Source organism: Lepisma saccharinum, chromosome 4 (assembly GCF_977018435.1).
Source record: "Lepisma saccharinum chromosome 4, izLepSacc3.1, whole genome shotgun sequence".
NCBI lineage: Eukaryota > Metazoa > Arthropoda > Insecta > Zygentoma > Lepismatidae > Lepisma > Lepisma saccharinum.
In genome coordinates this window covers 44,249,030-44,263,602 of record NC_139232.1, presented here as the reverse complement: position 1 = coordinate 44,263,602, position 14,573 = coordinate 44,249,030, and the positions used below count along the sequence as shown (strand labels likewise).

The 14,573-nt window shown below is 39.1% G+C and overlaps 1 protein-coding gene across 1 annotated transcript; it reads right to left on the bottom strand.

The window, feature by feature from the left end:
- Window positions 1–213: 213 nt before the first annotated feature.
- On the bottom strand, window positions 214–981 carry LOC145986907 (uncharacterized). The gene has a single exon (XM_083121374.1). The coding sequence runs from the start codon at window positions 979–981 to the stop codon at window positions 214–216; it is 768 nt and encodes a 255-aa protein (XP_082977500.1).
- Between the last annotated feature and the right edge of the window lie 13,592 nt (window positions 982–14,573).

Genomic DNA, 14,573 nt, shown 5'->3' with positions numbered 1-14,573 from the left:
GACGCCGACTCTCCATGAGAGTGGTGGAAGATTGTCCTCCTTCAATAGCACTGGTGTGCCAGGCTTCAAATTCGACTGAACGGCTGTCCATTTCTGCCACTGCTGCAGACTATGCAGGTAGTCCTGAGACCACTTCCTCCACACTCGCTGCTGGAACTGCTGTATGCGCTGCCATCTGGATAATCTGTTGGCAGCCAGATCTGTAATGTTTGGTTAAGGAAATGAGGTTAGAGGACCTCCGATAAGAAAATGACCAGGGGTAATGTAGCTGAATTCATCATGAGAATCAGGGAGTGTGGAAAGAGGACGGGAGTTGAGGCAGGCCTCTATTTGGCATAGCAGAGTTACTAGTTCTTCGTATGTTAGCACGGCGTTTCCTGCTACTCTGCGAAGATGGTATTTCATAGACTTCACTGCACTTTCATAAACCCCGCCGAATGATGGACTGCGTGGTGGAGAATACTTCCATTGGAAATTCTCTTCTGCTGCAAATCTGTTGATGTCCTTGTTGAACTCTTGTGATTGAAAGAGTTTACGTAAGTCCTGCAATTCGTTTTTAGCACCATGGAACGTCGTAGCATTGTCGCTAAAAATACTTGCACACGTTCCTCTTCTCGCGGTGAAGTGTAGTAGAGCTGCGATGAAAGCTTGTGATGTAGAGTCTGAGACAATCTCTAGATGAATTGCCCTTGTGGCAAGACAAGTGAAAACTGCAATGTAGCATTTTCTTGTGGATCTGCTTCTTACGGCTCCGGTCTTGATGTGGTATGGCCCTACGTAATCAACGCCTACATGATGGAATGCCTTGCTGGGTCTCACTCTACTGGAGGGTAACTGCCCCATCAGCTGCTGGGCGGCTGAAGCCTTCAAATGATAGCATATGTTGCACTGGTAAATGATCTGTTTGACCACCTGTCGTATGCGAGGTATCCAGTATTTCTCACGAAGTGATGATATGAGAAGCTGTGGATCAGGATTCATAAGTCTCTTGTGTTCTGATGCTATCAGAATTTTCGCGAAATGACTCTTTGGATGAAGAATAATTTGATGTTTGCTTTGAAACTCCAATTCACTGTTTTCCAATCTTCGTCCGACACGAATTACTTTTTCATTGTCGAGAAATGGATGAAGGTTCCTCAAAATACTCTTGTTGTGTACTTGCTGCTTGTCAGACAAATCTTTGATTTCCTGAGAGAAGAATGCACGTTGTGTTATCTTGATGCAGGCAAGTGTGGCACCTTGAATTTCAAAGGTGGTAAGGTCTTCACTCCTTTTGTCTCTTGAGTTTCTGCAATTGCTGATGAACCTTTTGCAGAGTGACACTACTCTCAGTAGCTTGGATAAACTTGAATATCTAGATATGATTTCTTCTTCAGTTGTTACATGAGTGACAAATGTGGTAGCTGCTACCTTACGCTGCTCTGGAATAGTGTTGTCATCTGGACGGAATGTTAAACTGGATGATGGCCACTGTGTCTCGTCTTCTTGGAGCCAGGTGGGTCCGTGCCACCCAAGCTGAAGTGATCTGATAGTTTTTGCATCGACTCCTCGTGAGATCAGATCTGCAGGATTGTCTTTTGACGGAACGTGCTTCCAATCACTGACCTATGTGAGTTCCTGTACCATAGCAACTTGGTTGGCAACAAAAGGTTTCCATTTACTGGCTGGTGACGCCAGCCACGCTAGGACGATTTTTGAGTCGGTCCATAGGTGAATGGTGTCTATACATAGATGCAGTATAGGCAATGCTTTGTGTACCAGTTTGGCTAGTAGAACTGCCGCACATAATTCCAAACGTGGAAGAGTGGTTCTCTTCACCGGAGCCACCTTGGACTTTGAACACAATAAGTTCACACTTATGTGACCCTCTGAATCAATTGATCTTACGAAGAGAACACTGCCATAGTTTCTCTCTGATGCATCAGAGAAACTGTGAATTTGAACTTTATGTATGTCTCCTGGAGCCAAAATGAACCGTGGTAATTTTACTTCGTTAATACATGTGAGCTGCGAATGAAGAAGATGATTTTCTGCAAATCTATAGGAAGCGGATCATCCCATCCTACATTGTTGAGCCATAACTGCTGCAAGAATGACTTGTATGTGATCACCACTGGCGATATTAGTCCGATTGGATCGAACACTTGTGCAATTATGCTGGCAACTTGGCGCTTTGAGAAGATCTTCAACGAGCCTACATCCACTGTTGTGGCAACCTTACTGTCCATGAGAAATTCGTCCGTGGATGGGCGCCATGAAATTCCTAATGTTTTTGTGTCTTCTGTGTCGAATTGCACTAGGTCTTGTACTGCCTTCAATTCTTCTGGAATAGATTGTAACACTGCCTTGCTATTGGAGCACCATTTACGTAAATTGAATCCTCCCTTCTGGAGTAATTCTGTGAGACTTTCACACAGTTTTATTGCACCTTCAATGCAATGATTTCCTCCCAGAAAATCATCAACGTAGAAGTCATGTGTTAAGACATGAGTGGCTTCTGTGAAATTTGATGATTCATTTTGTGCCAACTGTTTAAGGCATCTTGTGGCCAAGAATGAACTTGAAGTTAATCCATAAGTGACTGTGTTCAAACTGTAAACATGGATCGGTTCGTCACGTGATGCTCTCCATAAGATGCATTGAAGTGGTCTGTCTTCTCAATGCATGTTAATTTGCCTATACATTTTAGCCGTGTCTGCAGTCAGTGCGATTTTGTGACTACGAAATCTGAACAGGATTGAAAACAATTCTTCTTGTATCGTGGGACCAATCATCTGTATACTGTTCAACGATTCCCCCGTAGTTGTTGGCGAGCTTCCATCAAAAACCACTCTTAAACGTATAGTTTTGCTTGATTCCTTGATCACACAGTGATGTGGAATGTAGTACCTTGTCTCCTTGTCTCTGGATATATCTTCCAATGTCCCAATTGGTTGCATGTGTTTGAGTTGTTGGTACTCAACCATGAATTCTGTGTACTCTCTTTTCAATTCCACGTTCCGATCAAGTCTTCTTTCCAATTGGTTAAATCGTGAAATCGCTGTTTGCAGAGAATCCCCAAGAACGGATCAGTCCTTCTTCTAGGGTAGCTTGACTGTGTATCGACCTTCTCGATCACTAGATGTAGTTTCCTTGAAATGTTTTTCACAGGTGATTTCTTCTGGTGAAGGCAACTTATCATGGAATTCCTCCAAATCCCAAAATCTCTGTAAATGGAAATTGACTGTATCTTCTGTGCGAACAAAGAATGACTTCGAAGGTCCGTTCGTAGATGGTGCATTGGGAATCCTTCCTGCTACAATCCATCCAAATTCAGTGTTTTGCAACGCTGGATAGTTTCCTGTTCTTGAAAGTTTTTTCTGGCTTGAGAATCGTGTAGAACACATCTGCAGACAGAAGTAGGTCAATGTTGCCAGGTGTATGGAAGCTAGGATCTGCTAAATGTATGTCACTCGGAATTCCCCATGTGGAAGTTTCGAGCCTTTGCGCTGGCATCGAACCTGTGATGTTTGGCAAGATGGAACAAGATATATCCATGGTGAATCCACTTATGCTGGATTTAATCTGCGTCTTCATGGTGTGAAAGGCTTGCACTGTAGCTTCATTTATCCCTTGGATTGGAATTCGGCGTTTTTGTTTCTTGATGCGTAGCTGCTGAGCAAGGTTCTCTGTCATAATATTACTCTGCGAGGCTCCATCCAAAAGTGCACGACATGGGAGCCACTCGCCATATGCGTTCTTGATTTTTATGACTGCTGTGGCTAGGAGAACTTGCGAAGTTTCTCTGTTCTTGACAGAACAATATGTTGCTTTAGTCTGGGCATCATTATCCTGAAAACGAGTAACATCGCCTACTGCCGGTTTATTTCTGGGCTGCTTCTGTGCTTGACGTTCTCTGCTGTTCTTATCTTCATGAAGAAGGGAATTATGTTTCACGCCGCAATACTTGCAAGATCCTGCCTTGCATGCTGACCTAAATCCCTGGTGATCTGACTGTCCAAGACAATTGAAACAGATCTGGTTTTCTCGAAGAAATTTGTACTTCTGAGCTATAGTAGTTGCTTTGAAAGAACTGCATGCAAACAGCTGATGCTTATTATTCTTCATAGTATCCTTGCAATACAGGCATGAAGGAGATACAGTAGAAACATACGATCTTGAAGAAGGATGCGCAGGTTTGTGACTTTGTTGTTTGGTGTTGCCACTAAACTGTGGTTTGAATTGTTACGTTCCCCGGAATATACTCAAAGGATCAACTTACGTTTATTCCTCCACGGCGATCGTGAGACTTATCAGCATACTTTGAAGCCCTCAGGTAGTGGGAAATCAGATAAGGATATGTTAATGTTAATATATTACACTAGAACTCACAATTAAACTTCTTATTACAAACAAAAGTGTATTTAGATCATAATACTTCTTCACTATACAAATTAAAACATTCACATTTCCAAAATCACTTGCATTATTCCAGCAACATCCATAATATCTTTCACCTCTCAACCCCCAATCAAATGTTTTAAGGTTAGTTCATAACCATAAAAGACTACCCAATTGAACAAAACAAATTACGTCATAATAGACAATTAACATTTTAAACATATTAAACACCTAAAATGATACAATAAGTGGGTGCGTATCATGGCATCCTCCCACAAACAAAAAGAAAATTAACAAAATGAAAATGGAGTAAATTTTCTTTTTCAAAACTCTAGGGCCATCCACTCAACTCGAGAACTGCTTCTCTTGGAGTGTAGGACGGGGCAGACGTATTCGAAGTGGTAACATCTAATTGTTTAACACTAGTTTCTCCACTATCGAAATCTTCCGTCTGTGTAGCACTTTCTTTCCTCCTCCAATTGTAGTTACCTCTATACCGGTTATAGCGATGTGAGCAGAAATTATTATTACCATATGAACTTCTTCGGAATGGCGTTCTTCTTTCTTCTCCAGAAGATCGCTGTGATCCCTCGCAGTTCCTTCTTCTGTAGAACCTGCTTCTATTTTCTTCTCCTGAAGGATTGTTACTTTGTCGAGTGCTACCACTAAAGTTCTCATTATCAGATCTTCCGTTACCAGCCGGCACCTTCGCTGAATTGGGTTGATTTCTGGAGAACGTCAATTGCCTAACTCTAGCTTGGTTGACTCTTCTGTGCTCGAATCTCGGATTTTCTCTCCTCCATCCCTCAAGTTGCTCCGAGGCTTCATATCTTCCCAAGAAGCTGGTAAGTTGGTCCATGTTGCGTGGATCGTGAGTAAGTACCAACTGATGCACTCGCAGTTGAAGTTGACTAATAACCAAGTTCATCGCTTCGCTTTGGTCAACGCTATCCACAAGATTACAATAAGAGCCATATGTGTCCCAGCAATATTCTTCAAGTGAGAGGTCACAGCTCCTCGAATACCGTTTGTTTCTCAGCGTCTGCATTTCCCTTTGTTTGGCATCAGCAGAGGCATATTGTTTTCTAAAGGCAGCACAAAAGTGTTCAAAAGTCTTCCACTTCTTCTCATTTGCAACAAACCACGCCTTAGCCTTTCCTACCATAAGAGAGGGCAATAACTTCAATCTAAAAATCATAGGGACATTCATTAGATCCAGGTATGTTATTAGCTCTTTTAAATACCTCTCAGCAGAGACAGTATTAATCTCTCCAGCAAACTTTGAAAGAGCGTTAACGTCAGACATGCGAAAAGATTTGTAGGAACTATTCTTATAGGCATTGTCACGAAATATCTCATCCTGTCCCCATCTCTCAGACTTTCCATTATTATGTCTCTTCCTGGGCTTTGTAATTTTCCTAGTTTCAGTTTCCTCAGAACTAGAGGAAACTGCAGAGCAAGAACTTGACAAGTAACGATTTCTTTTCCTCATCTTCTCGTTGGAATCACCTCTCGTTGTTGAAACGTTCATTCCCGGTTGAAATACAGCTTCACCATTTCGAGAAGGTTCTAGAACCCGACAGCCTGCCATTAACATCTGTAGTTGATCGACCTGCCTATCTACAGATGCAACTTTCTCCGTAACTTCTTCAAGTTTCTTTTCTTGCCTTCTCTGATTTAGCTCTAAATTATCAAGTAATTCTGAGGAACCCTGTGTTGCTTCTGGCCTTGCAATAATTTCAACTCTCTCTATTCGTCCCCTCAATTTCTCAATTTCATTTTCCATTTCCTTTTCTTTAGCTTCTCTAGATGTTTTCTCCAGTGTCAAGTCTAAGTTCCACTTGTCATAATCCTCCTTTTGTTTTTCTTCCAGCTTTAGAATTAATTCAGCTACTTGCTGCCTCTCACACGCAATTTCCTTCCTCAGAGGCTCCTTAATTTCTCTACATTCCTTTTGCCCCTCTTCTATTCTAAATAATAATTCTTCCTTATCTTGACTGAGCAGCTTCATCAATTCTCCTCTTTCTTCATTCCTTTTTCTTTCTTGTTCATTTCTTATCCTTTCCTGTTCCTCTTTATCTTCTCTTCTGATTCTTTCTTGTTCATTTCTTATCCTTTCCTGTTCCTCTTTATGTTCTCTTCTGATTCTTTCCTGTTCCTCTTTATCTTCATTTCTTTTCCTATCTTGTTCATTTCTTATCCTTTCCTGTTCCTCTTTATGTTCTCTTCTGATTCTTTCCTGTTCCTCTTTATCTTCATTTCTTTTTCCATCTTGTTCATTTCTTATCCTTTCCTGTTCCTCTTTATCTTCCTTTCTTATCCTTTCCTGTTCCTCTTTATCTTCTTTTCATATCCTTTCCTGTTCCTCTTTATCTTCTTTTCTTCCCATTTCCATTTTCTCCATCAGGGTTTGAAACAACTGTTCCAAACAAGGACTTCCTTTGTTACCCTTCTCTTTACAAATTAGACATTTCAATTCTTCCCCCTTATACTGCGATTTTGGCAAAGGATAACCAGCACAACGTAAGTGGAAGCTTCTTTTACAATCGTTGCACTCGACCTCTTCATCATCAGCTTTCCCTTTATCGGAACAGCAACTTAAAGTATCCATTTTTAACTTACGACGATCACTTCTTAAATTACGCTTCTGCATACCCTACTCAAACACATTTATCGAGTCCTGCGTTGCGGCGCCAAAAAGTTTACACCTGTTACGTTCCCCGGAATATACTCAAAGGATCAACTTACGTTTATTCCTCCACGGCGATCGTGAGACTTATCAGCATACTTTGAAGCCCTCAGGTAGTGGGAAATCAGATAAGGATATGTTAATGTTAATATATTACACTAGAACTCACAATTAAACTTCTTATTACAAACAAAAGTGTATTTAGATCATAATACTTCTTCACTACACAAATTAAAACATTCACATTTCCAAAATCACTTGCATTATTCCAGCATCATCCATAATATCTCTCACCTCTCAACCCCCAATCAAATGTTTTAAGGTTAGTTCATAACCATAAAAGACTACCCAATTGAACAAAACAAATTACGTCATAATAGACAATTAACATTTTAAACATATTAAACACCTAAAATGATACAATAAGTGGGTGCGTATCAGAATGTTGATTTTTCATTGGAAATTGGTTTAAATTTCTCTAAAGCCTTGGTTCTGTGCTCGCAACTCTTCTGCATTTTCTCTCGACACTGGTTTTATATGCAAAATATCATTGATGTGTGAAGCAGCTATGAGACGCTTGTTGTCAAAACGCTCTTGGAGTTGTTTCCACGCTACACCGAAGTTGGATGCTGTAATTGGTATGCTTTCAATGATTTGCAATGCCTCACCCTTCAGTGCGACACGTAAATACTGGAATTTCTGAATATCTGAAATATCCGAATTATCATGTATGAGCGAAGAAAATGTGTCTTTGAATGATACCCACTGGGTGTAGTTTCCACTGAAATGTGGAAGCTCTATTAATGGCAACTTGACTTGAGACTTGCACAAAGCCCTGTGTTCATTTTCCACGCCGTCTGTACTTGAATGATTTCCCTCAATTAATGTTAGCATCTGCGACTTGAGATCGAAATATGAAAGTTCGATTGTCTCTCGAACTGCCGTGTGTTCATCGTCTGTGGCTTCAAATTCAATGCAATCCTGAATTTCTTCTAGCTTGGGCCATAATGTGTTCAGTTGCTCCAGCCGAACCTTGATCTGTTGAACGTTCGGCGCCTCTGGATGAACACTGCTAATGTACGACTGCAATCTCGTTATTTGCCCCTTGTAGGCGGCACGTTGCTTTAGAAGATGTGCTAAGTCTGCCATGCCTCAAGGTGGGAGGGACAAAGCAATGCATATTGAAATGAAAGGAAAAAGTGAGGAAATATTGAACCAAACACTGTTGTACTCACCGATCTGGCATTCACTGGACCATCTGGGCATCTGAAGTCCTGGTTAGGCTGCAACACTGCGGGTAGTCGTTGACACTGATGTGTACTGGAACAGCTGATGCACGGTCGCTATGGTGATGTCATGTCTGCACGCGTGGGCTGCTATGCACCTCTCCGAGATACATTCTCTCGCTTAGAAGTTCCCCGCACGAAAACGAACGAAAATGCCAGTCCCGCGAAGGAACAGAAAACTGCGGCCTAAAAATAACTCAGGGACACACCTCGGGTGTATGACGTCATGTCACTGGTCGCCGACTGTTCCTTACACAGCAGGAGGGGAGAAGGGAGCGGAGTGTGAAAATTCACTGACAAGCCAACAGCGAGAGCGCTGTCGGTCGGGGAAGTCCTGATCGTCCTTCAGCCACGTGGAAAATATCTCGCACGCTACAACGAATGACGTAATGCTTTCAACAACTTGTAGTTACTGTACTTGAAAATAATGTTTGCACAACACAATGTCACTAAAATCACTGATGGTAATGTACCTCATGTTCAATACAAAGGATATCGCGGCCTGCGGAAAACCATAAATGAATGCGTTTGCTGCCCCGTTGGACCCTGATTGTTTCCCTGGAATGAATTGTATCACCATAGAGCTGAGTTCACCGCGTTCTTCTTAAGGTGTAAAGAAAATGAAGGCACTTACTAAAACTATAACGTTATATTAATAATAAATATGTACACATAACACGTAATTACACTGTCCTACACTCCTGCCTCAGTAAACTGTTTATATGAAATTGGAAGCCGGTGTTACAATAACACGTCACTAGTTCTTCACTGAATGATATCAGCACTGTAATGTTCCTGTGAAACTGAACTACATATCACTGCACTTCACTGATATGCTGAATGAATGTTTTTGATGAATATCTGCAACGCGGTGACTTTCGGCTGTTGCCTGAGTGACTTCTGCACGAACACTGACGGAAGTAAGATACCGTGCAAAGATGGCGGCAACTAGGCACCGCACCCGATATGAACTGACCAATGGGAGTGTAGGTTTCTTAAAGCACTGGATATACACAAAATAAGCAATTGGTTATATAGAAACAAATGCATAGCAAAATGAGCAAGAGAAAAGTGCGAATACAAGAATATATAAAAAGATATATCGTGGTTAGTTTTTAGAGATAATTCTCCAACAGATGTTTTATCAAAAAGATGATACAGGATTTAGAAGTACATCATGTTATTAAAGATAAATTGATTAGTCAACAAAACAAGAAAGATACGTTTAAATGTACAAGGTGAAATAATGTTCATGAGAAGTACAAATGTCCAGCTTGGAATGTGCATTGTTTAAAATGTGGTTTGAAAGGTCATTTTCAATTCTCCTGTAAGAATAAAAATAACAACTTTGTTAGGAATGAATCTTCCACTAAATTTAAACATGATGTTGATTCATCTATGAAGTCTTTATTATTAAATTCTCTACATGAGGAAGTTAAGCAAGCCGAGTTCATTAATAAGCAAAGTAGGTTAGACATTGGTAGTCTTCATGATAACTCAAATCAACATTCACATAATAATGAACATAATCAATTTTATGTACAAAAGTTGGATGTATAAATGAATAGCTCTTGCAGTGAAGCTGATAATTGTTCAGATAAGTTGTTGTGCAGTGGGAAAGAAGTTCAGTTCAAAGTGGACACTGGTGCAGCAGTATCTGTTTGGGATCAGGAATTTCATAAAATGAATTTGTTAGAAAGAGTAATCTTACATTGAGAAATGCTGATGGGAGACCACTACCAATTACTGGGAATATTATTAGTCCTATCTCTGTGTCCAAACACATGGAATGATCTCATAACCAAAGGTTTCGGTTCAAGTCTGGGTCAGGGCATGGGTGTTTCCTTGCATATCCATTCATGTCAGAGAAGTTGCCCAAAATAGAAGGGACAGATTAATGAAAGTTTATTGGTTTCAGCTGATATTGCAATAAGCAATGAACAATGTTTATCAATCCAATATAAGTATAGGTTCATATATCATAACAATCATAGGCTATAGGTTAAAATGTCATATCAATCTTAATTTGATCACAAATTACAAAATTAGGTGAGGTTTTGTTTCTGGTACTTTTGTTATCTTTACAAAGAGAAACAATTACTCATATGTAATTTATATATTTTTATTACATATTTCTGTACTGTTATGATGAATTAGACAATAATGAAATTTTGAGTATCCGTCTTTGTTTATATTATCCTTTTGTTTGCTTGCCTATTGTTACTGCATTTCTCCACAAAAGACTTGCAGTGGTTGTAAGAAAAAGCAATAGTATTTTAGTTTGCCTGTCAAGGGTCTTCTGCTATTTCTTAGATGTTGAATATTCTGCAGAAGTGGGCCAAATCAATGAAAAAAGCTACTCTTTAATTTAGCAATGGTTATGTGATCAATTTATCATCAGATAATATATATATATATCTCATATTTACCTGGGTTCAGTTTCATTCAAATTTTGATGAAAATAATTTCTTCCACATGTTCAACACTTCTTAACATGCTGGCTTGTAACGATTCCATTGAAAGTCAGTGTATTCATTACAAGCCGGCAGTGTCAGTGACATACATCCACATAAACGATAATGAAAATTTGATTATTACATTTACTTCTTGCTGGAAAATAATTTATCATAAGAAGGATCTGATGGAATTAACTGATCACATAGTGTGGGTGAAGATAATTGAATTCTTGCATTTTTTTACATTCTTCAGTGAAGAAAGTTGTGATGAATGGGATTTCTTTTTAATTGAATTGAGTTTTGATTTTTTCTGTGGATGATGATGACTGATGCTTTCCCCCCCCCCCTTTCATTGAGTTTACATCAGTGGTGTGTTCATCCCTGTTATCTGGTTTACGCTGCTAATCCATCTTTTTTCACATATGTGGAAATTGTCGTAATTGAATATTTGTTTTACTTGCATGCCTGCATTGATGTTTTATTTCTATTATATCTAATTAAATAATAAATGTATACAATAAGTAAAAATTATTGCAGTAAACCAGGTCAAATTTTCAGAATACACCACTGGTTTAGATTTGCCTCCTGCTATATGTCACAGGAAAAAGCATGTTAGATTGGAATATTTACATGCTATGTGTGCTAAATCCAGTGCTTTTTTTCTGGTGATATGTAACGGTATGCCATACCAGTGTCTTTATGTAGGTGAAAATTAAAACTAATAAAAATTTTTTGTATTCTGGAAAGTTCTTATGATGAACACAATAATAAATTTACTTTGAGAGTACTGGAGCCTTTCTTCCCAGAAAAAAGCACTGGTCCTAAGTAAGACCAGATTATTTTTTGTCAAAATTCGAGGTTTAAGAGGTCAATTTTGACAACCTACAGTTAAAAGTTTAAACCACTGCATTGAGCCTCCACCCATGACTAATCATTACAAGTCAACAGTATTACCACTACATCATTGGGGAAGCCCAGATTATCCTATTAAATGTAATTCTGGCACAATTTATTTGGGAGAGATGAAATTATTTATTGGTTGAGCTATTTACACATTTCCAGTAAGTAATGTGTCAGGTAAGGGTTTGAATTTTCCTAATGTGTAGTTTTTAATGCATTCATATTTTGTTTGGCAAAAACTTTCCCTCATATTTGAACAAAACAAGTAGACAAGGTTTTTAGAAATGATCAAATCATCATGGAGTTAAATATGTGCATGGTCATCAGGAAGGGGGGGACACCCCACAAATTGAATGTCAACCTAATATATATATATATATATATATCGCACATTTTCATTAAGTAACAGTAATTTATGTTAATTTTTATAAGGTTTAATTGATTTGTTGTTTTAAGTCCACTTTATGCACAAGAAGGCTAATCGAGACTGGACCTACAGTTTAAAGTGGGATCCGAACCACTATGTGCCTCCACCGGGTATTGAACCCGGGACCCCTTGATTACAAGACGACTATACAACCACTGCGCCATCGAGGAGGACCTAATTATTATAAGGATAAGGGAATTGCAGGAACATAACTGAAACTGAAGGACTGGTTTGTGTGAGGGTAACACTATTATGAGGGTGATATAGTTTGTTTGCTCCCTCCTGGGGTAAAAAATAAAGCTGTGGCTGTATTATCACTGATATGACGTCAGGTTTTTATTCTTGGTTTTTGTGTTTCTTTCATCGCACCTGCATGACATGTATGAGTTTTTGGTGCAATATTTCTCCCGTTCAACACAAGATACACATTCAAAGTTCGTGAATGACGAACGCATTTCAGTAAATTCCTTTTCTTTTTTACGTGTACTTTTCAAGATAAATTCTAATTTACGTGTATATTTCTGCACTTTTAAAATTACAATAGCCTGTATAATGAAACCTGAATTCCTAAGTACATTTGCTTAAATTATACATATTTTTTTCTTCGAAAGCTTATTATGTCTCTTATAGTGTTTAGCAGCCACGCAGCTTAATTTAAAGTGCCTAAATCGCCATCGAATTTTTCGAAATAGAAATGCACGTTGCAACGTAAAAGTTGAATAGGTTCTACCTGTACGCAAGCCGTGTTGCTTCCGGCGTTGCTATGGTAACCGCAGTAGTTCGGGGGAGATGCCGGTGGATTCTATACTTCTTCCTGATTGGCCAATCTCATTTAAATTTCTCATTCCGGATTGGCCGTCCGCTGCTGAAAAGTTTCCATTGTATCGGTACTTTCGTCTCTCTTGTAATCCCATTCTCTTTGGTGTGGCATATGCTACGATACTAAGTCATATTACAAAGTCATCGACACAAGATGGATGGTAAAGGAAAGAAACTTGTCTTAGTTGGATATGAAGGATATAGGTTACTAGATATGACATCAGATAGCATCTACATAAGCATAGACTGAAAGTTTATTGAGCATTCAAGTCATGTAATTTCGACTTTGGAACCAGTTCAAAAATCTGATGACAGTAGGAAATCTAATCAAAATACTGATTGTCAATTATATGTGGACATTCTTGAACAGGAACCGAAAATGCCTTCACATTTTGGTAAAAAAAAGAAGTGAAAAGCGATTCAGAATTAATTTGTGATTCAAAAACTGATGAACATCCAGATATCAAAGTTAATAAAAAGACACCAGATGCAGTGGCGGTCCCTCCATGGAACAGAGGGAACAGGCTGTTCCCTCCTACTTATCGCCCATTAAAGCTATTTTAATTATCTATATTAACATAATAAGAACACTTCTTTCTCCCGAAATCAACATGCCGAAGAAAACTTGCACCGTGACTGGACGTTTGTTTACTTCACCTACCCTCGTCGTTCCACCCTCTAGTGCCTGATGCCGAGTATTTCCGACCAGGCGCGAAGGTAAACGATCCTCAAAGTCCCACTTCCCACCTCCCTCACCACGGAAGCTGAACTCTATAGCTGTTCCCTACGAGAGACAGCGAATTTGTTTTCCTTCGAGTTTTTGCTATGTGCTAAAGTTTAATTGCGTCGTAGTGATAGTTTTGAGTGTAGTAAGTCTATAGTTTCCTAATCTCATTACAAAATTGCGTCTGACATTCATAACGAACTGGAAAAATATTCTACAGTTAATCGTCTGCTAAATGCCTTGGCTAAATGCTGCGAAATAGCTTCCGAGGGAACAGCTCGCATCCACCTGTTCCAACAGCCCCAAGACCAGGCGCATGCAGAGGCAGGACAAGAAAGCGAATGTTGTGAGCGTAGGGTTGAGAATGTTGTATGATCGACCGGCTGAAGACAAAAGCCTTTAGTTCATTGAACTTTACAGAAAAGATAGCAAACAAAATCGTACACAAGGCATTTTATAAAAAGTTACTACAACTCTGTAAAATGATTAACTGGATACTCTTTCAGTGGCAAATTATTGTTGTCCTTGTTTGTTCACGAGAAGGGAGTTTGGAACAGTTTGGGTTTTGTCACAATTTCTACAAATCTAGCGGACGTCATGAAAAAACTCGGCCATCTGAATGTCATTATTGCATTGAGGACGTTTGAATTACAAGAATGCTCAACTCTACAAAAAAAGTCAACTTAATCTACAAATAGAGAGATGAAACAGGTTTCGACAAAACATTTTTTTCTCTGATTACTCATAAATTGCTTTTATTATTATTTTCTTTGTTGCGCATCAACAATTTTGTTTTTAATGTTATTTTTACATTATAGTATCATATTTGCTTTAACATTGTTATTGTCCAAATTTTAACGTGCTTCATGTATGTTACTTCTGACAATTTGTA